At 41.6% G+C, this 26,135-nt stretch overlaps 1 protein-coding gene across 2 annotated transcripts in view; it reads left to right on the top strand.

Annotated features, from left to right (window-relative positions):
* KDM4C (lysine demethylase 4C) overlaps positions 1-24,012 on the top strand; it is a 346,173-nt gene extending 322,161 nt beyond the window's left edge. For both annotated transcript variants that reach the window (XR_012495714.1, XM_019727138.2), the window contains 3 exons: positions 14,345-14,464; positions 17,574-17,666; positions 22,935-24,012. Coding sequence is in view for 1 of the 2 variants with exons in the window: in XM_019727138.2 (XP_019582697.2) it covers positions 14,345-14,464; positions 17,574-17,666; positions 22,935-23,111 (390 nt within the window). In the remaining variant the exon portion in view is untranslated. The remainder of the gene's footprint in view (positions 1-14,344; positions 14,465-17,573; positions 17,667-22,934) is intronic.
* The last annotated feature ends 2,123 nt before the right edge of the window (positions 24,013-26,135 follow it).

The raw sequence follows: 26,135 nt of genomic DNA, 5'->3' as shown, positions 1-26,135 counted from the left end.
AATCTACATCAATTCAAAACTATGTGTGTCTGTTTCAAGGAAAATAATCAAGGATGCTAACAAAACCTCATGGGGGTTACTTAGGGGTGGGTGTGGGGGGGTGGAGATAGAAAAGAAACATATCATAATTGAAATATTAATTAACTCAGTGTTCATTAAGCAAATCAGATGTTAGCAAGAATCAGGCTTCAAAGAAAGATTAACATCCGGCGTGAAAAGAACAGAGAGGTTCTATTTCCAAGGTTCGGTAACTATCAGAAAAGGGCACAACATAATCCTCAGTGTGATACTGAGTCGGGCATTGCAGGCTGGAGTGGGATCAGTAACGTTAAATTCACCGCCCTCCCCTAAAGTGTTTTTAAGCTTTTGGATTAAAAGCTCATGTTTGGATAAATCTGACAATGGTGTATTATCTATGTATCATTTTCATTCTTGTCTGGGAACATACAAACAGAAAAATTCTCCTTAATTTCACATTAAGGTTATTTGGATTTGACAGTCCTTTGACAACACAAGAATCATTTGGGGGAGTTTCTGAAATTTCTGCCTTCCCTTTAAGGGTAATAATGTTGAGTAAACAGATTGAGCATTATCCTCTCCTCAACCATCTTATTTATCTTTCTACCATTTGTGACAGACTGTAGCCTCTGTGGAAATAAGCTGGTAGTAATTACACACATCCTGTTCTTCATAAGGAAGTCTGCTGTGAACATGATGGTTTAAGTGTACGCATTTGCATTAAACCTGAAAGGAAGAACATGTTAAATTAACAGAGATAGAAGCAGTGGCTTACATGGAAAGTATTTATAGGATAGAGTTGCTCACATTTTAATTGCTATGCTCAGGCACATTTGCAACTTTGAGGAAATTCTGATTACTGTGTGTGTGTGTGTGTGTGTGTGTGTGTGTGTGTGTACATTTACGACTCCTCTGCTTCTGAATTTAACATAATATGAGCTGACATTTTTTGACAAATCATGTTCTTACAAATCCTTTCATTTGTTTTCACCCCTACCTGATTTTCCTTTTTAATCCTCTATTTAAAATCCTATCCAGATGTTACTCTTTTGTGCAAAACATTGTACTGCTGGGCTGTGAAATGCAAAATGAAATTAAATTATAGCCATCTCTTGGTGAGTTTTGACTCTGTGCAGGTCATTTCATTGTTCAGTCTTTCTCTTTAAAGTGGGGACATTTGGCCTAGAGGATCCCGTAGGCCTCTTGATTCTGGCAAGGGAGAAAAGCAATGGGTTATCCACAATCGTCTCTGACTGTAAGTATTGGAATGTTCCCCGGTCCAGCCATCCACTCTTTTGCACACAGACATTCCCCTTTCTCCATTCCAGGCCTTAATGACCGTCTGTTTGGGCTGTGTGAGGCCAAGATCTGGAAAGTGGCTGTTTATTTGGACAACAACCCCACACTATGACATGGCACGTCATTTATATATTGCAGTATCATTTGGAGGTTAGAGGGCCAGGCCATTTTAGGCCGCAGCCCAGGAATAATTAATCCTTGACATACTTTTACACACAATGAGGTCTTTTTGCAGTTGTACATTTTACTACAGAAACTTCCTAAAAGCCTTTTCCACAGCAGTAGGCTGAGACCCACTCACCTGTCTCATCATTTCTACCCATTTGGAAGTCACCCGATTAAGTTAAAACAGACCTTCTTATGTGCCCACTAGAGAACAAGGTAGTGCTGAATGAGTAGGTCTCCTCTTTGGGGTGTTGATTCAGAAAGATGCTTCCTTTCTTCGGCCATAGAGGAAGCTGATATTATGAAGAGCTAACGGAGTGTAGCCAGAGAGTGACTGAAATTAGATTAAGGGAAATGATAGTTGTCCCTCTGTGTCTGATACTTTTTCCATTCTTTTGCATACTCCGTTCCTACCACTGGTGAAAGAAGAAGAGCACTAGACAAGGACTTGAGAAATTTAGGAACCATCATCCTAGCTCCACCTGTCACTGCCAGTGAGACTTGGACAAGTTGTTCAGTAAGAGACTCTGAACCAAGGGGTCTCTTGTCTAGGAGTTCTGGGCTGCCATGAGTCAGTTCAGGGCTGCTGCATAAATAAGACAGCCTAAGGGGTAAATGTGCAGTCCCCTCCCACCACAGCCGTAAACCACCTGTTCCCCTCCCCTGATCCTCCTCTGTGACTCCCTCAAACTCCCACCCACTGTGGGAAGTCTCCTCTGCCATACCGCTGGCGAATGGTTCTCAGGCCCTGTATTGAACAAGTGGCTGGTAGTTCACTACCAATTTATTGCTATCATTATTAGGAAGCATTGGCTTCTTTGTGTGGAGTCTAAATATTGCCTGTGAAATACTCCAAATGTCAGTCTTAGTTCGTGACCTCTAGAGCAAAACTAAAGAAACCCATTCTCTCTTCACTCACAGCTCTTTTCATGCTTAAAGAGAGCTATCAGTTTCCTCCTAAGTCTTCTCAAATCCAAACAAAATGTTCCCCTGCCTCAATCACTTAATACATAGTTTGTTGTGGGAAGGGATGAATGATTTAATGAAAACAAAGTGGTTGCAGAGTGCTCTTCCTCCAGGACACTCAGGATGAAATCTTTTGGACAATGTCCCGCTCAAAGTGTTGCTCTCAGGTGTGAGAACACAGTGCCGGAAATCCAATCTGACATTGCAAACACGCGAGTTCTTTGTTCCTTCGATCTCACCATTGAATACTTACCAATGCAGCGAGGGGGAAGGTTGAATAAATTATTTATGCAGCTATTAAAAATCATTTTCAGAGGATATTTAACAGCACAATATGATAAATGAAAAATCAGCCTCAAAATTGTGTATATAGTATGATCCCAACTATATTTAAAAATATAAATATGCAAAGGAAAAATCCTCAAAGGAAATGCATCAAAATGTTACTGATTATCTCTGGAGACTGTAATCATGGGTGATTATGATTTTCAACTTTATCACCTTCTTACAGTTTCCATATGAGCATGTTTTATTTTTATAATCAGAAAAAAATGTTATTTTTTTTTAAAAGATCTGAAGCCTTCCAACAATTCTTTATATCATGACTTGTTTTCCTTGATTTTCTTTATCTGGATTCTTTCAGATTCTTGTGTCACAGTTTCATTTTTGGTCTCCCATGTCTCAGCGTGGAGCTCTCTGGGATCTAATAACCACATAGAGCGCTAATCATCTTTCTGCTAAATGCTTCTGCTTTCCACGGTACTTCTATGACATTGGAGTTCTTACACTTATCTTTTTAATTTATTTTTTATTTTAATGCCTTCATTTTCCACTAGAGTGGCATGAAGTAAAAAAAAACCAAAAAACACCACATCTGTTTTTCTCACTACTAATCCTAGAGCACAGGAGATGCTTGAAAATTGCATGTTGAGTGAATGGCCGCCCCACTACCTGCTTCCTAGCTGTGTCACACATCAAGTGCTTCTTTACCTGTATAGAGGATGATACCTGCCTACCTCACCGACTGGGTTGTTTTGGATTTCAAATAGGATAATATGGTCTGATCAACTTCTATAGTCGGTTATTGGCTTCTCACTGTGTCATTCCCTCACAATTTTAAATCCCAAGGGTCACCTTCTCCCAAGGTTTTTCGTCCCCTCCTTCTTCCCCTCCAGATGTTCCCTGTTGATAGGAATTATAGTCAATCACAGTTCACTTCAAACTCACCAGCTGTCAGTCACTGTGCTTTGCTGTTCTGTTCTCTCCTTTTAAATATATGAGCTCTAATTCTCCCCAGCAACCTGGTAAGGTTGTGGTACCATCTCCATTTGATTGATGAGGAGACCACGACATGAGGCGGTCAGATAGCACGCGCCTGATGACAACAGCCCTTTGACCCCAGGCTGTGTGACTCCGAACCTTGGAAGCACTAGTCTGTGCTTTCAAAATGACATGTCCCATGTAAGCCAAGCATGCATGTGGAAGGTAGAACATACACTGAGGAGCAGAATGGGAGTGTGCCGGGGCCGGAGGGGGACGGGGGGACGCTGGCCCCACACTGCTGCCTTCACCTGAGTCCCTTGGTGTGACGTGTGAGCACAGGGCAGCCTTCTTTCCCCACAATGCTTATCTTTATCTTCCCTTTCATCTTTCTTTTCTCAGCTTTTGGAACTGACATTGAATTTTAGAAACCACTACAGAGATATTCACCTCAAGCCTATCTTTCTCCATTTTGTGACATAAATTTTTATTGACATTATAAATATTTTGTTCCCTTCATGTGTGTTAGCCTCTGCCAACAACTATAAAAAGAGGGAAGATCTGTCCTGTATAGATGGAACTCTTGCCCATTATTTGAGTCTGAGGAGTGATAGTCCTAGAGCTCTTACACATTAGTGTCTGTGGGAAAAACAGGAGGAGGATGCAGCCAGCTCAGGGCAGTCCTTCTAAATGCCGTTGGCTGTCTTTCCAAGGTGGGAAGCCCCGGAGGTGTAGCAAACAGTCATGCAATCTTGGGCAAGGGGGCTGACACCAGTCACCTTATCCATAAATTTGAGATAAATACTCAGATTATTATTGGCATGATTGAAATATAATGTATAAAGCAGTTGGGGTGGTGCCCAGCACATAATAAACCCTCAGCGTGTTTGTTACGGTGGTTGTGGTTATTATCGGTGCTGGTGTTGGCCAGTAATTTGCAGTCAGCTCCTTGGTCACAGGATCCCTAAGCACAAGACTCCTAGCAGCACTTGGGTGGTACATCTCTTCCATACCTTTAGCAAAGGAGAGGTTATTGAAAGAAGATCTAAAAAGAAGTATTCAAAAGCTTTTAAACGTATAAATCTCCTTTTCAGGGAGTTTGCATAGCAAAGGCCTTTAGGAGCTGAACCTGAAAGATTGTGTATTTTGGCTCCTGGTGTGATGGGGCATTGGCTCTGGGATCATCGGCGGGATCATCCAGGACACTCTTGAGAGGGAGAGAAGGGGTTCAGGGCTGCAGCTCAATTCTCCTAGCCTGGCCACACCTCACAGCATGGCCAGTGCAACAGCCTGACCAACGGGGGGAGCCCCAGCAAAATCAAGGTGCTGATGCCAGAGCCTCCAGCAGTGAGCCCTGCAAAGCGCTGCTGGCGCTGCCAGCTCACTCCCCCTGTGGCGGCTGTCTAAGCGCTACCGTACTGCTCTCACCACAGCTCACCTAGTCAGGTGAGTGTAGGAGAGTTTCAAATGGGGACTCTGTGATTAATTCAGTTCATATGGAGGGTGATTTAACACTGAGGGAAGGCACGAGGAATTTTGGTTAACCATAGGGGAACGTGCTTGATGCAGTTGATGTCATAGGAGTGAGTCGTGGACAGAGAGTTGCTATCTCCCTGTTATCATAATCGGTACCTGGTGTGGCAGATATTCATGTATATGTTCGCGGTTCCAACTGGACTCTGAATTCCTGGGGAGAAAGGACTTCGAAAGGACCAGTTTTGTCTGTTTTCCCAAAGCTGAGCTCAGTGCCAGGCACAGAGGAGACACTCAGTATATGCCAGAGCAAGGGAGTAAAGGCCCGAAAGAAAGGACAGAACAAAGGAGGGGCAGGGTCTCTCTCAAAGGCGGTAATTGGTAAGTAAATGATCCTTTCAGTTCCATTCATACTCTCCAATTCCAAGAATGAAGAGGACCCTTCCTTGGTATTTCAGAGCCGCGCCTCTAATCCCTTATGCCCACGCGTGCTCACTACCTCCTCTGTCTCTCACAAGCCTTTTCAGTCAGGTCAGCTCCCCAGGGTCACCCCTGATTCTGGTAAGTGACTTTACCATGCTCCCTCACTTCAAAACGAACCAGAAGTTAATTTCCAAAAGAAACTGCCTAACTTTTTACTTTCTATGCCATTTAAAGCTTTTGCATGCCAGAATCTCCTCTATTTCTAATAACATAAGGATGTGACTTCATTTAGAAATAAACCTTCTGAGGCTTAATGCTGTAGTAACTTTCAGAAAACAACCTCCATCTCGACCTCAGTGCCTTTACCAGGCATGTGTTCGTTCACTCTTGGCTCATAGCAGAAGGGGAAAAGCGTGTACTAACAAACTAGGTGACCCTCAGGAATTCAACTAATGTCAGTGCTATTCTTTCTGTGAAGAAGACACTGTCTTTTAGAAGATAGGTATGGTTCAGTGTCAGGATATTGGCGAAGTGTGGCTGGTGGAAAAGAATTTAGCTGTTTGAGGGAATAAGGAGGACATTGCTCCAACTTAGGACAACTAGAGCATCTCTGGGTAGAGAAAGAGAGAGAGAGAGAGAGAGAGAGAGAGAGAGAGAGAGAGAGAGAGAGAGAGTGTTTCCCTTAAAAACAATAAAAAGGAAACATGGACATCAGACTTGGAGTTTTCCCAGAATAGTGAGTATCAGTGTGGAAACAGGTTGGCTTGAATGCATTATCCTAAAAGCTGATAGCGTTTCATAACTAGCACAGGACTTAGTTAAGATACCTCAGTGCAGGAGCATTCCAAGTTTTCTGTCTGGCTGAGCCTCAGATTGCTCAGGACGGCGTTTAGCTTGGACCCTACCTTGGACCCACTGAATCAGAATTTTCTGTGGTGGTGAAGATAAGATTTACTGCACTAGAGAAATGAGTCTGATGTTGAATTTTTCAGAGCTAATGAAATCAACTTTATAAACAGTTTATATACTTTTTACCAAGTATTATAATTCCTGTCCTAGGAGTCTATTCTAAGAATCGTCAGTTATTTGGACAAAGATTCATGGAGAAAAATATACAATAACATTATATATGATAGGGGGGAATTAGGATGACCTAAATATCTCACAATAGGAAAGTGTTTAAATTAATTGTGGAATATCCATAATGTTGTGCATATTCTGCCAGTAAAATGGAGTTTTTAAATGATAACTTAAGAAGATGTTCATACTATAATTATAGGTGATAAATAAGGTATAAAATTATACATGTACACAAATAGACAAGTATTGTATTAGTTCACTTATACGAGATACTTAAAATAGTTAAATTCATAGAGACAGAAAATAGAATTGTGATTACTTCCTAGAATGGGGTTGGGGGAGGGAAATGGGAGTTAGGGTTTAATGGCTATGGAATTTCAGCTTGGGATGATGAAAAATTTCTGGAGAGGAAGGTAGTGATGGTTGTACAACATTGTGAATATATGTATGGCAACTGAAATATGTACTTGAAAATGGTTAAAATGGTGAATTTTATATCTGTTTTACCACAATAAAACAAAGACCCCTCCTCTCCAAATTCTGTGGAATGAGTGAAGGAACGTGGCATAAATAGCACTCCTGAGCTGTTCACGAAAGGCAGCCTTATTGGCCTCTTTTGAGAGAGCTTGGTTGTACACTCATGTGAAAGCAAAATGATTGTAATTGTGAGAAAAATTACACACACACATACACACAAACACACACACAGGAGGTCTGACAATTAAATTCGCGAACTCATCCTAGAGAAAGTGCTGCATACTTCATTGGTGAATGTCACTATGATCACCTTCGAAGTACTCCCCTTGGGAAGCTATGCACTGAAGCCAGCACCTAGTCCATCCTTCAAAGCAATTTTGGAACTCTTTCTGGAATGGCCATCAGAGCTGTCGTATTACCCTTGATGTCCTGAATGTCATCAAAATGTCTTCCTTTCAATATTTCCTTTATCTTTTGGTAAAGAAAGAAGTCACTTGGGGGCCAGAGCAGGTGAGTAGGGAGGGTGTTCCAATACAGTTATTTGTTTACTGGCTGAAAACTCCCTCACAGACAGTGCCGTGTGAGCTGGTGCATTGTCATGATGCAAGAACCATGAATTGTTGGTGAAAGTTCAGGTCGTCTAACTTTTTCACGCAGTCTTTTCAGCACTTCCAAATAGTAAAGTTGGCTGACTGTTTGTCCAGTTGGTACAATTTCATAATGAATAATCCCTCTGATATCAAAAAAGGTTAGCAACATCGTTGCAACAAGTTCCTGACCTTTATTATCACACCTCGTGTGTGTGTGTGTGTGTGTGTGTGTGTGTGTGTGTGTACACACAGAGGGTACCAAAAAAACATATACACATTTTAAGAAAGGAAAAAACTGTATTAACACATTTTTTGCGGGAAACGAGTAAACTCGTCATACCGCTTTTTATACCAAAGCACGGGAGACGAGAATAACACATATTTTGCACCTCTTTTTAAACTAAAACACTGAAAGTTTCATAGAAAAATATCAAATAGATAGAAAGATATGAATATTTTACGGAAAGTCTAATTTTGGCGAGAAAATGTCAAAAAAGCCCCGCGTTACGACGCGATTTGGCCGGAAAATGCCCGCTTACAAATTAAAATTGTAATACTCAATATATACCTATAACAAAAGATGAATACAAGTCACATTTGACTTCTACAATTACAAAAGGTGCTCAAAGTGGTTACCATCAGCATAATTTTAATACAATTTTTTCCTTTCTTAAAATGTATATATATATTTTTTGGCACTGTGTGTGTGTGTGTGTGTGTGTGTGTGTGTGTATACAGATTGAATTCAGGAAACATGTGGCCACCTCCCCTTGTGTGGTCAGCCTGAACCTGGGCTCTGCCATCAGCACGTGGATGCTTCTGCTTCTGCTGTGTTCTGGGAGTGTTGTCTCCTTTACTGTTTCTCTGTATCTCTGGTCAAAGGTTCTACCTCCTGGGCAGGTACAGCCAGCTGGCCAAGCCCCTGTCCATGTCTGCTGCCAGGGAAGCTGGGCAAGAGAGTATCTGGCATTTTCCAGCATCTATAATGGCAGGTCAGCTCTGCCTTCCCCTGAGACTCTGAAGGTGATAAAGGGGTTCAGGTGCTGGACAGCCAATCAAATGACAGACAGCCAGTACGATTAGTACCTGGCTATTAGTCAGACTTGTTAATTCCTGCCAGAGTCCAGTATTGAGCAGGTGCTTATCCTTCAAAATGCCAGCAGCTGCTGCCGTCAGTTTGCCCCCCACACCCCTCACTTAAGCATTTTTCCCAAGGGTCACATGCTCCAAATTATATGTGGATTAACTATTGTGATTTCATGTACAATGTCTTTATCTGGTGTGGCTGGACTGACAGGGCTGCCTGTTCTGTGACTTATATTGATAAGGGTAGAGGTGGGCGTGGCGGGGAAGAGGGTGGTACGACAGACAACATTCAGGAACAGCAGCTTGGAGAAGTCCATTTCAACAAGCCCAGTAAGAGTTCCAAGAGCATGACTTCAGGACTCAAATAATCAGGCTGACAGCTGAGCTTTTCTCTGTAGTTGGTGGTACATGTGTAGGAGTTTGGCCCAGACTTTGGCAGGAATGTGCTATGACATGACACAGCCTCTTGCCTGGATTGATGAGCCATCTCAGTCCTTTAATCATAACCAAAAGTCCACTCTTGACTGTGATTATTATTTTCACATCGTCTATTTAGTACTTTAGCTACCAACTTGGTGGCAGCTCCAGACACCTGTGTCCCTGTGGACAGGATTCTGGCAGATTTTAGGGGAGTTTACACATCCCTGGAGGCAATACAACAAATGGTAAACAGCTATGTATGTCAGGTGAAGGCAAACTGCCTCCGAGGGTCTAGACAGCTACTGAGAAAAATGCATTAGTCCAGGTTTTTAATGCATATAATTTTCCAGCAAAGGTGTTTACTTTCTCCAACAACACATTACAAACTGCATTAGGAAAGACCCCCTTAGCACTTTACATCCTTTAATATAATACAGCTCAAATTCTAGGATGCTTTAAAAAAACCCAAAACACCCAGGTCACGTAGAACTATGTTGAGAGGAGGCTGGAATTCTCACTTGTAGTGTGTGTCCCTGTGGTTGGGACCGAGAGGCTTTGCTCTGCTGTCTGATTCCTCATGCACAGCCCAGGAAGATGTGAGCCAGCTGAAGACCTTTAAGAGAGAGGGCAGACCATTCAAGCTGTGGTGTTTCACAAACTACCCTCATTTTCAGACATTTTATTTTATTTTTTCAGACCTTTTATTTTCAACAGAAACCTTTTTTTCCACATGAAATCTTCCTCAGAAACCCAATGTATAATTCAAATAAGAGAAGTTCTATTCTGGCTGAAGTGATCATGGGGGCCTATGCTGATGTACTCCACAAAGATTTCAGCCCTTTCAGCCCGTGAGGCCCCCATGTCATGCAGCGACTCAGCTCCCGCTCCCCACACAAGAACGCAGGATATGGTGAGGCCAAAAAGGAACAACAATGGAGCCATAGATAGGGGAGTTCATGGACACAAAAGCAAACATCCTCCAGTACCCCAACGAGGGGTCTTCCCACACCCCAGTCTCGCTGGTGGCCAGGCAAGACACAGGAAGTAGGATCCACAATGCGCTTGCCAACCGCACCTGCCAGCCGCAATCCGCAGTCCACTTCTCTACCAACCAACTAACTCCCCAGTGTAGCCACGACAGTTATATTAGTGGCTAGTGGCTAACTGGTAACAGCTGATGGCCACCCAGCCACAGCAGATGGCCATATGATTACAGCTGATGGCCATCTAATAACCGAGCTAGCACCTTTCCACGTGAGGCCAAGAGCCTGGAAACTGCTCTCTGGGATTCTGTCCCCATGACACAGCTGTGGGGCTCGGTGTGACAGGCCTCCAATATGGACAGGATGCCCTCTGTCTGTCCCTAGCTTGGGAGCTGGACGTTGTTGACTCCTCCAGTGGTCAGTAAATAGATACTGTATTAGTGATTGCAACAATTTTGAGGCCACCCAGCAGCTTCCACTTTGGAGATTTGCTACATAGCAAATCTTTCAACTTCTCATCAGCCCACATGATCCTGGTTCCATTTCATTTTAAATGCTTTATACTCCGTAGAGTATAGAAACTAGTCACAGAAAGTTTCGGCAAACTCAAACTTACAGGCAGCTGATGAATTGAAACCATTTCTCTATGGAGGAAACTAGATGTTACAGAAATAACTCTTTTGTGTTTTATTGTGGGCTGCCTTAAACCCATCTGGGAAGTAGCTCTGGTGTAAATAATGAATAATACCTACTGAATGAAAATTATATGTAAATAATGAATAATACCTACTGAATGAAAATCAAGTAGATCCACTTAAAGCTAAACGACCTGGTGAGAAGGTCGGCATCCTGGTGAAGAATAGTGTCTCCTGGTGGTGCAGTGTGGGAAAGAGCTACAGAACAAGTTTACGTCATATGGTTGGTTGCTTATTTTTCTTTATTCTTCTATGAATAAAGAAAAGAAAGAGTTCTGAAAACAAGAAGACTGAGAAAGCAAACTGAAGCATCTTTCCTCGATTTTGACTTGGAAGAGTACAAATTTATCTTTGGCTGATAAGGAGCAAAGCAGGTTGTGGCTGAGTCAGAAGGAGCCCTTTGAGGTTAGGCCTTTTCAATGTCGAATTAGGATTTGTTGTGAGTAAAGGGTTGATTGACAATTAGCAAGAAAGGTAGCAAACTGTATCTGAGACATTTAGCTTTCAAACACTTTTTTTAAATGAAAGAATTGTTTCTCATTCGGTAAAGTTGCATACACTTAGTTCATTAATAAAGCTATGTTTTTATGATAAATACCTCAAGTATACTTTATACTTTGCTTAGGCTACATTTTTAAAACAATTTTTATAAGAGTTTGTTTGAGCCAAAGTGACGGCATGTGCCAGGGAGCATGATCTCAAATGCTCGGCAGAATAACAGTTTTGCAGCTGCTTTTACTTATTTGAAATTAAGGAGGGTAAGTAAAGAAGATTACATGAAAGTGGGAGGAAGCAATGGGCTGATGGGACTACAGACAGTTAGCAAGCTAAGGACATGTTTCTGTGGCTATTGCCAGACTTGGTGATATGGTACCTCAAACTGGAAGTCACGATTTGTTTGGGAGAGTGCTTTTGAAAGTTAGAAAACCTCTTTTGAAGATTAAATCTGTCAAACTAACTCTCCCATTTGGTGGGTTAGTAAATGGGGAGTGTAGCTTCCATAATTCCCTGAGGCCTTCATTCATCTCTATTGAGATTGAAGAAGGGCCTAATAAATAGAACTTATCATCCTGTCCAAGGAAGAGTAATATAGAGAGACAAAGGAGTCAATTTGGAGATTAAAAATATCTCATTTGTTATGAATAAAGCAGTTCCTGTAGAGTGTGGCTTACATCTGTGGGCAGACAGGTTTCCTAACAGTGGACCAAGGAATTAGACAGGCCTCCTAGTGACAGGTGGTGCAGGACACTGCCATCTCCTCTCTGGGGGAAGAGCAGAGCAGAATTCGAGTTCTCTGCCTGCAGAGTGGCTCCAAAGACAAAGGGAAGGTGAGGGGTTAGGACAGAGTTACCAAACTGTCCTGGCTCACAAGCCCCGGGTGACTCAGTGTATTTTTTACAGTGCCCCTAGACCAAAAGAAATACCAAATAGTTCTATCTGTGAAGTAAGTTAGGTCTAAACATAGTAGTAGTAAGCTGGGTGTCTAAGTGTTGCTGTGCTTCTCCTGAAAATATCCCACAGAGCCCGTGAGTTGGCTGTGACACCTAGGCCAACGCCGTGCCGTTTGGAAAATAGCCTCCTTCAGAACTCAGCCGTAAAATTAAGTCACTCTCATTCTTTTAGAAGAGTGAATGAATGAGGGAGTAGAAAAAGCCAGGAGCATTACCTTAAAGGAGCTTCCTCCACACGGAAGAAAACTTTAGGGGAGGGAAGACATATTCTTGTCCCCACCCCCACAGCATCTCCAAAGCATCCAGGATTCAGCTCAGAGTTATTCCACAGCTGATGTGGCTTCCTGCTCTAGGAGCCCAGACAGTGTGTATTTAGAAGCTATACCTTCCGGTGTTCTTAGTACCACGTACCCATTTGGAAGGGAAATGGAAAGTGAGGTGAGAACCCAAGGGCATATGTAGAATACATTTCTATCGCCTGCCCTTTCAGTTCTGCATGCCCGAAGTCAAATATTATGAAGGCCCAAAATAAACTTACTTTCATTGGACTAAGTTAGATGTAGACTGTCAATTCTCCAGGGCCTCTGAGCACACAGTTTTTTTCTTTGCTTATAGCTCTAAATGGAAGCATAGCCTGTAGAGAGAAAAATGAACAGTTGAGCCTTTCACATGTACGCCGACCCCAACGATAGAATGGCGGCTCTCTTAAAATGCAGGATTTCTATTAATAATGGAAAGTAATACATGGTGGATTTCTCATCATAAACAACTAAATATTTCCTGTGTGTGCCTCTCGTCTAAACCACAGAACCATGCCCTGTCTGCATTTGTAGCTTAATTGGTCAAGTGTGCATTTCAGACAGTCAGATTGGCTTCATCAGTAAAATACGAGTATTAGCAAAACACGAATTGCTAAAAATGCAAAAATCTTACCAAAGTAGTCAAGTATTTAATTCCTTTGTATTAAAATGTTATTGTGCCATACTGAACACATAAATTTAAGAGTTTACAAACTATGGCTGTAAAAATGTTCTCTGATTTTACCCGTACCCCTTCCTCTATTCCAAAAAAGTACCTTCCAGGATGAACGAATGGGGAATGTGCTCTAAATTACTGCCTCCGGGAGAGGCAGTGTTGAGTACAAGACTTGAAGTGCGCAGACTGGTTATGGCTGTCACAGTGATTACCTGTGGAAGGAACTGGGCCAGTCACTTAATGGGAGGTGCTGGCAGAAGAGTGCTTGTTGGGGGAGGTCCAAGGGTCTTCAGAAGAGTCCTGCCAAAGAGGACACATCGCTCCCAGCCTCACCAGCCATGCTACAGAAGCTCCCTGCGTTCCTTTTCTCTGTTTCTTCATCGGGGCCTACCAGCTCCCACCTCACTATACGTCTTTCCCCACCCCACTTCTTACCTGGGTGTCCTCTGCTCTTAATTCTCCTATTCAGCCTCACTCCTCCAGCAGTAATGACAATTTCAAGGAGCTACCTCAGAGGCTCAGTTTCCTTGTCCATAAAATGGGATAATTAATAATCTGCCTACTTCATGGAGTGATTATGAGAATCAAATGAGATGTATGTTAAAGCATTTTGTTAACTGCAAAATGCTACATAAATGTCAGGTGTTATAAATCTTTAGCTGGTCTATTTCTCAGCTAAAGCAGTTTTTATGCATATTTTACTCATCGTCTGAACAATTCTTTGTCAGATAGCAAATGTGTAAATGCTGCTGTTTTTCCCTGCCTGGATTATGGTGGTTCCTTTGCAACTTTATGATGTAGGCTGAATCTTTAAGTACTCCTTTGGCTCATAGCTCTTCCCCTGAACACCCATGGAAGATCATAATCCATAAAACACAGAGGCAATAACTCCTTTTAATTGCCAGGAGTTCATCATTTGCTAAGTTCTAAATACAGTCACTTAGACACTTGCCTTGAAAAGCCTGTCTCTGTTTATTCCGTAGAGCCGAGACTGTGTGAAGCTGGGCCCTCCCGCCGAGGGAGAAGTCGTCCAAGTCAAGTGGCCCGATGGCAAGCTGTATGGGGCGAAATACCTGGGACTGAACGTTGCCCACATGTACCAGGTGAGTGCTGCCTGGTGTGTGATGCTTGCTGAGCTGGACAGGAGGAGCCAGAGGGCAGACGGTATATCCAGTGTGTTACTGATCAATAAGTCACATCAGTTTGGCACTTCTTATTTTATAAAAGAGGCAAAGATTTGATGTCTGAGGACCCAGATATTGGAGTTTTATTGCCATGTTTGACACTGGGAAACCCTAACAACATTTGATGAATGGTAAGACTGTTGTTAGACTGGAAAGATAAGCAACTGGATGTGAGGCTGCTTTCCTGTGTTTTCATTATACGGGAAGAGACTAACTGGCTTGTTTGTCTCACCATAAGGCAAGACAATAATGCCAGTTCATCAACCAACAGCCCCTGAATTGGTGGCTTTTGCCTGAGAGACATACCCCATTGGGCGTCTCAGCAAAGCTAAGCTAATAGTGCACTGGTACAGATGTGGACATTCATACACCCGAACTAAAGGAGTGCTTGTTTAATGAAAAGTACAGCTATCCGCTGGGCATTCCGTTCATTAGGGAGCTCTACATTCTGTTAAAGAGTCTGTATACAATTAAAAATGAATTGTATCCCTATCAAAAATGAGATTGAGTTAAACGCCAATAAGGAAAACAACATGGACTGCACAAGTGCATTTATATTCCTTCAAAAAGACTTTAAACAGGAAGATTGAAGTAAAGGGAGAAAAAGCAAAAGGCTCAGGCTGTTAAGTTAAAAACAGCTTAAGAATGATAAGATTGCCAGTTTCAGCAGAGGTATTCGAAGACCGATAAGGGGCAAGGGCTTAAATGGAAGAGTACGTTATAGGACACTGCATCAGGAACTGGAGCACAGTATAATCAAAAGTGTTCAAAGAAGTTTGGAAAACAAGGCGGGGACATTTTTTTCAGGTCTAGAAAAACCCAAGGAAGTGGGGAATGGGGGGGGAGCGTGTGTGTGTGTGTGTGTGTGTGCATGTAAAATGGCCTTTAGGCCATTTTCCTCTTTGTATTAATGACAATGTTAAGTTGCAGATTAATAGAGTAGGTGCTGGATCTCCTTTGCATCAGAATGTCCAAAGTTAGACTAAAATCATAAGACAGCCTGGTAATACTGGAGACTCCTAGGAAAGAAGCATGATTACATCATTCAACAGAAAATAATTACATTAATTAAACAATAAATGCAAAAGTGAAGCATCTCACATGTAGCAGAGTTATTTGCTACATTATAAAATTATCATAATGAGGATGTCGCAATTCAGGCTAATTAGTAATAAGTGTGTTAACTTCAGTTGAATTTATGATCGTCTATCAACATAGAACTATGGGCATATTTATAGACTTAATGAAAAAGTTAAAACTAATATTAAAATTGTCTCTCAAGTACAAGTAGTTTAAAATTCCTCATTAAACCAAGTGGCCTTTTGAGATCATTTTGTGTTTTATGTCTAATTATTCAACCTCACCATTGAATAAGCAAAGACATTTACACAAACAGGCGTAACTAAAATACCTACTGCACCGTGATAAGTATCCTAAGTACATCCATGTTTTGACCCTTACAGCAGCCCTATTAGATAGGTCTTTTTTACTCTTATTTTACAAACGAGGGCAAAAGGGCTCACTGAATTTAATAATTTTTTTAAGAGCACACAGCTGGTAAAGAGAAAGGCCAGAATTTGCTCTCAGCTCTGTCCCCGCTACAGTGAACAACCATGTCTGCTTGCCAGGGACAGTCCTGATTTTAGCCTTGAAAGTCCTGCATCCTGGGAGACCCCTCGGTCCCCAGCAAACCAGGACAGTTGGTCACTGTAGCATACTCTCTTTTAGTTTTATAATTGCCTTTTTTCTCTTTTAGAATTTTCAAATTATCTAAAACAGGAAAAAGTTAGGTACAAGTGGTTCTAGCAATGTGATCAAATTCTATAAAGGAGATGACACCTTGGCCTAATTAAATATTGAAGAAACCGTCCTGCTCAAACAAGGCCAGGAAGAAAAACCTTCTCACCTCAGCCTTCTGGGAAGTAACAGGGAGAGTTTTCCTGTGGCTGACACCTAATTCCATCCTTTTGTTTCAGCTTAATCAAACATGAGCCGGACATGGATAAAAAGTCTAATTATATATTTAATTATAATATTTTTTATTAACATAGATCTCACCTCCATGCATTAATTTACCTTTTAACTACAAGTACAAGCATACTTGTATTTCTTAAAAGTAAAGAATTCAGACAGACAGACAAGTAGGGACTTCAAAAATATCATCAATGGTTGAGAGTTAGGACTATTAGATATTCTACCCCGTTTGCATCCCTTTTGTTGTTTTCTCCTAGAAGAGTTCACGTGGGATTGAACCTGAACTAAGAACAATCCCTTTGAATAGGGCATTTGATGAATTTCTCCTAGATGCTCTAGAGGTCTGGTAGCCAGTGTCACCTATACCGTTTTCTCTGACAAAATCTAAAATGTTGGGGGGGAGGGTGAAACTTTATGAAATTATTGCTGCCATTTGATAAACTTGAAAAAGTTTTAAGCATTTTTATTTTGAGTAATAATATTATATTTTTGCACATTAGTGTGGTTTACATATAATGAGGCTGGAACCTGGGGTTTTCCTGGCCACTTGGTTGAATTTGACAAAAGTGAGTTTTGAATGTTAAAGCTCTGTAAGAACATGTGAAATTATTTTTTCTGGGAGGATTATTATACAAATGTCAAGATATCATTTCTTTCTTGTAAAGAAACAGTCCTCCCTTTTATGTTGTCAGAGCCTCTTAAAGAAACAAACGGTAGTCCCAGCCTGTCTTACTGCTAAATTGGCCACAGTCTCAGGTTCTGAGAAATTATTTGAGCAACAGCTACTTTCCTTTGTGCTTTGGGGATAAAGTTTTCATGTCACATATTCCAAGACACTCATTTTCAAGAATTTTAGCTTGTATGAAAACATCTTTTGTTCTTAGTTTGATACGGGAAAGGCCTTTTCTTCCTTCCTTGGCTGTTAGCTGTTTCTCCTTCCTTCCCTCGTTTATTCTGCTTCCTCCTTTTTAATGTAGTTAGTTGGAACCCTGAAAAAATTGGTCAGTGCTTGTTTGTTTTTTAATATCTATCATGATGTCTTATTTTTCATTAGGTTGAATTTGAAGATGGATCCCAGATAGCAATGAAGAGAGAGGACATATACACTTTGGACGAAGAGTTACCCAAGAGAGTGAAAGCTCGTTTTGTAAGTGCTGCCTAATGCCATTCGGGGATCTGCCCTGTGATTCCCTTATCCTCTCCTGCTGTTTCCCAAGTCCAGCAGGAAACATGCTTAGGCTTCTGGATTGATTTTGAAGAAAGCCAATGCAACTTTTCCGTTATTTGACCCAAAACAGGGAAACCACAATAGGTTCCTTATGCTTCTTTCTAATGAGGTCAGATGATGCTTCTTTGTGTTGCCATTTATTGGCATACAGAAAATAATTGTTGAATATGTGCTCTGTGTATGCAAGGCATTGGGCGCATACGGAGAGCCATCAGGCGTTTACAGTCTTGTGAGGAGAAGCAATATTAAAGGAAAAGTTTTTAGTACCGTGTTTCTCCAAAAATAAGACCTAGCCGGACAATCAGCTCTAATGCGTCTTTTGGAGCAAAAATTAATATAAGACCCAGTATTATATTATGTTATATTATGTTATATTATATAAGACCCGGTCTTATATTATAGTAAAATAAGACCGGGTCTTATATTAATTTTTGCTCCAAAAGATGCATTAGAGCTGATGGTCCAGCTAGGTCTTATTTCCGGGGAAACATGGTAGTAAATTAGAGGGGACTCGGCGTAAGTGAACGTGTGGTTTCCTATAGCCTTATCATATACTGATTAACTTAGCTAATGGGGAAGTTAACTTCTCTTCCTTTCTTCTGTTACAGGTCTAACAAAGACCTAAAAAGCTTAATAACTTGTCAGAAGTTCATTAATGTTTGTATCAGTTCATAATTAAACAAAGCTCTCACTTTTATAACAAAAGGAATAAAGAAAGCCCAAATATTAGTTGTGGGAATACTAAAGCAGTTTTGTAAAAACGAAAATGCTATTAGTTTCAAGCCCTATATACATACTGTTAAAAGACAAATAAACATGGAAAAATAATCAAAGCTGAAGTTAAAAAATATAATTCACAATAACTTAGTTTTCATTATTGTGTCATAAAATATTTAGTGGACCCTGAAATGAAGTCAGTTTTACTCATTTAGAATTTCATCTACTGCATCTGCAAAATGATAAATACCAAACAGGGAAATTTGAATGAATGGGATTTTTCTGATGAAAATGAAATTTTTTTTCTGAATAAATGGCACCCTTACTTTGAGTTAGTTGCTTCTACTAACAAGATCGTGCGTACTTATGATACATCTTTCTGCAGTGACAGAGTTACCATGGATTGATTTGGGAAAACCATGGGTTTCCTAAAATGTTCAGTTGTGTATATGACTCGTTTCCTATCAGGTGGGATCCTGAGAATAGACAACTGTATCAGGTGTGAATTGACTTTCCTTCTCAGCTGCATCCTTGACAGGAAGGTCCTTCAAAGTGAAGTAGTCAGAAGAGGAGTGATAGTAATAGTACTGCTACCCACCCACAGGGTCACAGAGGGGACCACTCGCTGTAAAGTAGATTAACCACCGATGATAAACTGCAGGGAAAGAGAAAATCAAATATTCCTATTGTGAAGATAGCTGCTAAATCCTAACAAAGACCTAAAAACCTGAATAATTGTTTTGTCAGTGTTCTAGGTCTTGAAATCTCTTGAGAACAACTATCTTTCCAAGCAACTGGAGATGGTTGCCTCTCATCTATGCTCCTGTCTTCTATGGGTTCTCCCTCCTCTCCCCTCTCCTACCTCCTTTTTTTCTTTTTAATTAAAAAAAAACATTTGTTTTTAATTATCTAGAGATTTCGAGGATGGAAAATGGAGTAGGTTGCCCTCTGAAAGTCTCTCAGGTCTTTTGACTTTTTAAAATCCATGTATGGTTAAGCATCCTACCGTGTTTCTGCAAAAATAAGACCTAGTTGGAGCATCGGCTCTAAAGCGTCTTTTGGAGCAAAAATTGATATAAGACCTGGTCTTATTTTACTATAATATAAGACCGGGTCTTATATAATACAATATAATATGATTATAATATAATATAATATAATATAATATAATATAATATAATATAATAATATACCTGGTCTTATATTAATTTTTGCTCCAAAAGACGCATTAGAGCTGGTGGTCCAGCTAGGTCTTATTTTCAGGGAAACAGTATCAGCTGGGTCTTGCAAATTTCAAATGCTACTTCCTAATCACAGTAAAAGAAATATTTTTGCTTTCTGCTCTGATCACAATCTCTTTGTTCCACAATAGATTTGGTTCCAATACCAGGGTGCTTTCCCATGTAGCTTTGTTTGAACTCAGCTCCTGAGTTTTTTAAGGTCCATTTCTCTGAACAATTACACCAACATTCAACAATTTTTTTTAATTCTCAAAAAAATTTTAATGAGAAAATGGCAGTGAAAAATCACATAAATACTCTGAATGTAGCCTGTTATGTCAAACAGTTGAGCCTAGTAGAAAATATTTTCAGGAACAAAGGTTCAGAGTCACTAAATCCAGCTCGCCACCTCAGTTTTTATTGAATCAAAAACTTACGCGATTCTATTGTAGCAAACCGGCTTTTCCTTAGGTTGGTGTGTAACCCTCTGGCCCTTGGTTAGTCTGTCTAAAACTGCCATTTTTTTTTCCAGTTGGTGAAACAAATCTAATTGAAAAACTCATTGATGGAAGATATTTTATGACCAGAGAAATCTCTTTTGTGTATTTTAAGGAGGGGTGGGTTAGCAGCCCTCGCTGGGAGGCCTTCGTGTTTTAATGACTTGTGCTCACCCAGACACACACTGACTTGGGAAGAAATTTTTCAAGAGAGTCAGCAGTCCACCTCGGTGATTGTGCTGAGTTCTTTCCCACTAACTTCAGAAACAGCCCCATTACCTTTTATTGTCTCACAGAATAACCATAGCAACGGTGCATAATTAACTAGAGCTATTGGTAAATCGGTTTTATTACTGTGTTTGAGAGGCTGACTTTTGCTGTTCTCACACGGTGGCAACAGTTTCATAGATGTTTTATTTTCTCCTTTGATAACTTTAGCACTTACAAAAGGGAAAGATTACTCAGAGGAAGTACTTTGACAAGAATGAATGAAACAAGTGTTTTCTCCTAATGGCAGAGAATGCCCAAACAACCTGTGGTCTCCCGAGCGAAACAAGGGTAGTGTCTGGTGGCCTGTGGAGGCCGTCGGTTACCCTGGATAACTGGCTCCTAACTGGCAGGAAACACATCCAGCTGTGCCCTTGGGTCCATTTTGTAGTTTCCAAGCTTCTTTGTAACTATTCCATTGTTTGTCTCTTCTTCACGATTGATGATGTGTTTTCAAGCCCTAAAAGCTGGACTCTGCCTTTGTCACCAACTAAGGGAGGTGGCCTCAGTGACACAGTAAGATGCACTGCACATTGGTGTATTTGAAGTGATCCAACTCCGTGAAAACCAGTTGGGAACACATTTTAGGAGGCAAAATAGTAGGGAATTAGGAAGCAAAAATAATGCTTTATAATGTAGACTTTACCTCAGCATAACAGAAAAGGCCCACACTCCTTCCTCCAGCTAACTCTTACTGAGCTGTGACCTAGTGCTGGGCATGTTGCTTGGTGTTGAGAAAATGTATAAAATTCAGTATTAGTCCCTAATATCCTCACCCTCAGTGTTTCAAGGAACCCCTGATGGGGAGAAACTTAGCTGCCCCTCATCCCGGCCACTGCCTGCATTCTATTTCACTGACATATAAAGGAACCCAACAGCAGGGCCCTCAAGTTTGCCTGTGGCAGAGAAGGAATATCTTCCATGCAAACAAAACAGCACCTCTAAAGACAGAAAAGCATGAACGAGCCAGTAAAGTGTGGCCAGGACCTGCAAACAGTTGAGTCTGACCAGAGCATGGGGTGGGATTATGCCAGGTTATGTAGGACCAGCCGAGGGATCTTGGATGTTACCTTGAAGGCAGTAGGGCTGTTGAAAGATTGTAAGTAGTCCTACATACTGTGTTTCCCCGAAAATAAGACCTAGCTGGGCAATCAGCTCTAATGCGTCTTTTGGAGCAAAAATTGCAGACATACAAATTATATAATATAATGTAATGGCATGTATGTCCTTTATATGTCAGTGAAATAGAATGCAGGCAGTGGCAGGGATGAGTTTCTCCCCATTACATTATATTATATAAGACTGAGTCTTATATTGTAGTAAAATAAGATCAGGTCTTATATTAATTTTTGCTCCGAAAGACGCATTAGAGCTGATTGTCCAGCTAGGTCTTATTTTCGGGGAAACACAGTAGGAAGTTTTTAGATAACTTCTTCTAGTGGTTCTGTAGAAAATAGCCTGGGGGTGTAGCAGTTGTTGCAGTGCTTTAGGACAGGAAGTGTGAGGGCCTGCACTGAGGGGTCCCTAGGGATAAAGAAGAAAAGATGGAGGGCTTCAGGTAGGGAGGGGTCCTGGACAGGGTGGGGCAGGGGGAGTTTACTGTGACTTAGTTTTCCCATCAGTGGAGCTAAATGGATGGCGATAGATGTGCTATTTATGGAATATAGGAAGGCCAGCAATGGAGAAGAAAGACTGAGTTCAATTTAGGACAGGACGAGTCGAAGTGCCTCTATGATAAACACTCAGATGCCCATTGGGCAGTTAGACATGCAGGCTTGAGCACAGGAGGAGGTCTGGACTGGAGTGAGAGAGGTCAGCATCCTGGGAGTAGATGCAGGAATTGAAGCCATACGTGTGGGTGTGAGGCCTAGGGAACATATGTGCAGAGGAGGAGGCCAAATGCAGAACCCCGGGGGCATCAGAGTTGAGCAAATAGTGAAGAAAAAGGAACCCCTGAGACATCAACAGTGAGCAGCCAGAGGAGGAACAAGAGCAGGAGGAAGGGCTTATGGCCGAGAAGACGGCTTATAGCAATAGGTGACAGCATAGCCAACTAAATTTAGGGTATAAAAGTGTTGTGGGAACCTAGGACTTGAGCAAGGACAGTTTCCGGGAGGCTGCAGGGGCAGAGGCTCAGAGTAAAGAGGAATAGGGGTGAATTAGAGAGGACTTAACACATTTCTCAAAAATCTGGTTGGGCAGGAGCCAGAGGAAAGATGGAGAGTGAGGGAAATTTAAATGAGAATACTCCTGCTTGTGTTGGGGGGAAGTCCCTGGGGGTTGGAGATCTGAAGCAAGGGGGGTTGAAAGGAGGCAGGAGACTGGAGCAGGTAGGAAGATTCCAGAGCCGCCAGCATAGGGCCATTCCACCTGGGCTGCCGACCGGACCTCAGGACCCACCCCCAGCTGCCTGGGTCAGATCTTTGTCCATTTTTGTCATGGACAAGTGCCATGCCCTTCTGCAATGTAACACTGGCTAATTTTAGTCCACAGCCTCTGACATGCGATTTGAAGACACGTTTTATGGAACAGACATAATCCAAGGGGAGAAAAAGAGACAAAGAGTGCTGAGCTCCAGGTTTAAGAATGAATACGTGGATGACCCCGTGTATCGCACTTTTTTGAAGAGCTCTTTCCAGAAGAAATGTCAGAAGAGACAATAGTTTGCATGCGCTGCAGGCAACAGAGCAGCTTGGGCTGGAAGAGGGAAGATGAAGGGACAGCCATGGGGCTGTGCTGTGTGTTTCACTGCGGTAGGTGACGGGGTGTCTCTTGACAGTGGAAAATGAGGCTTCCCAGAGCTTGGTTGCCCAAACCACAAAATACACATATTAATTAGATACAACAGTCTGAAGCCATCCCCTGGTCTTGCTTTCACTTGTGAACAATTATCTTCTATGATCCCAAAGGATTTTTCTACGTGAAATGAAACAATAGTGAGTCATCCATACAAAACAGCCACTGCCAGAGAAGGTGGGTCCCCACATGTGGCTTAGGCCCCTTGGCAGGAAACACATGGAAACTTCTCTCCCCAACCCCAGGTGGGAGTCTCAACACCCAGGTGGGAGGGTGATAATTTATATGTTTTCCACAGTCAGGGAAGGACTCTCACTTATTTGTTTTCAATGGCAGTTTTTATAAAACATTTTTAAAACACAAATGGCATGTATGGTAATGAGATTTACCCGTGTGCGATCTGTATTTCCCTTGTACAGAGCTTTTACATTTTTTTATACCCCTATTACTTTTGATTGTGTCTGATGAGAACTGAGTTGTTGGCCTTTGTGAAATTTTTGGCTCTTGAGAAAGAATTCTTATAAATTGTATGGAAATTTTATATATTTAAAGAGGGAGATCCAGGGCTGTTATTTTTAAACACTTTTTTTCATAATACATATTCTGAGTAGATATTTATAAAATATGTTTTTTTCATTATGTGTTTGTAAAATTAGAGTTTAAATAAATATGCTTTGATGCATAGTTTTGAATTAATATGATTTTTCCTTTTTAAAACAGCCTGAAAATGTACTAGTGTTTAAAAATAAAGATTTCCATTTTCTTCAATTCTGTCTTCAGACTTGCTTATTTGTCCAGGTTTCAACCAATAGAAAAACAAGTTTTGTTTGGGAGCTGGCTTTCAAGAAATACTGGCGCCCGGGTTTGTCAGACCCCTCTTCTGTCATGGACTTTTTACATAGTTGTGGACACATCCCAAACATTCACAGCGTATCAGTGGGGGTAAAGGCTTTTCTGCCTGCCCACAGCGCCAGCTGGACTGTTTCTTCCAGCTCCTTCTTCTAGGCCTGGAGGAACTCTGAGCACCTGGAGTCTGGCGCTCTTTTCATCCCAGACACCATTAGAAGAGGCTGTAGAGGCCCTCCACCGCTCCCCTCACTGTATAGATGAGGAGTGGAGCACAGACAGGAAAGGGCTTGCCCAAGGTCACATGGTCCCTAGTGATGCTTCACTTACCTGTGATCACAGTGATGCCGCATCACAAGTAACTGGACCATTGCAGCGGCCGCCGCGAGAAGCACTTCTGTGCTTAGGAGTCTGTAGGTTGGCTGATCCAGGCTGGGCTTGGCTGGGCAGCGGCGCTGACCTCAGCTTGGTCTGGCTCATGGATCTGCTCCACATGTCTCCTGTCAGCCCACGGGACCCAGTGGTAACCCAGGTATGTGCTCATGTCTTTGGCAGAGGTAGAAGGCGAGCGAGCCCAGCCGAGTAAGCACATTGCAGCCTTGCCTGTGATGTTGGTTAGCATCCTATGGCCCAAACCCCAGAGCCAGGCGTTGGAGGGCATTTCAAAGTTTCGTGGCAATGAGTGTGGATATATTGGGTTACTGGGTAAAGAGCAAAGAGCTGAAACAGTAATGACAGAGCCACAGTTAAATCTCTTCTCTAGACCGCTTGCTGGCTGAGTGCTGAGTTTCCAGGGTGCCTCATGGCTGAACTCTGGGCTGGGGAAGAGCCCACCAGCCTTATTTTTACAGACTGAGCACTCTCCGTTCTCTACCAGTATAGTCGTATTTTTATCAAGTAATCAAGCTTGCATTTTCTATCTCCGGCTTGTGAATGGAGCTGACCTGCTCTCTTCAGGATATGCCAGGAAAGTAGGCCTATGTACGGCATTAAGAGGAATTAATCTAAATGGGATCATTCGTTTTGGACATGTTTGCCTGTCAGCAAGATTTCTGATTGGCTGCCACCGGGATAAAATGCACAGGGTCCTGTGTGATCTCAAATACAGCTGTTTTTTATGGTCTCACTTAACTAATGTTCCCATAACCAAGTACAGCTGTACATCGCCTTAGCAAAACAGTGCCAGCCCCACATGCACTTTGGCTCTTGAGAAAGAAACCTTTGTTTCACTGTGTCCTGCATAGTCGTTATTACCTCTATCACCAGACAGACTTAAAGCTTTTCCACTTACTATGACACCTCCGTTGTAATTTTAATTTCTTTGCGTTACAGTTACTGCCTTTCTAGGGTGTATGTATAGCTTGAAATCCTTCTAGCATTTACAAAAATATTTGCTAGCTGTGATAATTCTAATGTAATTCTTATTGCAAGCCCTTTCTCTGGAGGTTAGAGGATTAGTAAAAACTGCCTGACAGATTTCACAACATTTTAGTTCTTTTATGTATGTTTGACATGAGAGCAATGTGATCCTTATCAGTTGGCTTTTATTATGGTACTTTTGTTTAGTTCATCTAGAGAGAAATTGAGAAGAAGCATCCATTACAATATCACATGTGTTCTCAGAATACTTTATAAATTGCTAGTGGGTAATAGTGTATGAAAACCTGAAGCTCAGAATACAAAAATATGTAGGAGTGAATGGGTCGGCCACCTCTCTCTCTATCTGTCCGGTGTGAAACGAGGCTAAAATTCGTATGTTACTGTAAACAACTGGAGGTCCGTGAGTAACCATATTGGAGTAGGACATATATGCTGCAAGATAACAGTATGCTTTATTTTTGCCTTTAAGTCAAAAGGATTGGAAATGAAACCATCTTTATTTCAGATATTAATCAGCCCCCTAAACTTGAAGCTAACTAGAGATCCTGAGGCATTCACATCACATGAAGTAATTGGTTGGTTGCAAAACTCACTTGTACTACACACTGAGAATTCAGCTCGCAGTCATTGGAAGTGTTATGTAGTCTCTCGCCCGGTGCGTTGTG

This window comes from Rhinolophus sinicus, linkage group LG04 (assembly GCF_036562045.2).
Source record: "Rhinolophus sinicus isolate RSC01 linkage group LG04, ASM3656204v1, whole genome shotgun sequence".
Classification (NCBI taxonomy): Eukaryota; Metazoa; Chordata; class Mammalia; order Chiroptera; family Rhinolophidae; genus Rhinolophus; species Rhinolophus sinicus.
The sequence above is the reverse complement of the archived record's forward strand: the minus strand, read 5'-3'. Positions and strand labels throughout refer to the sequence as shown.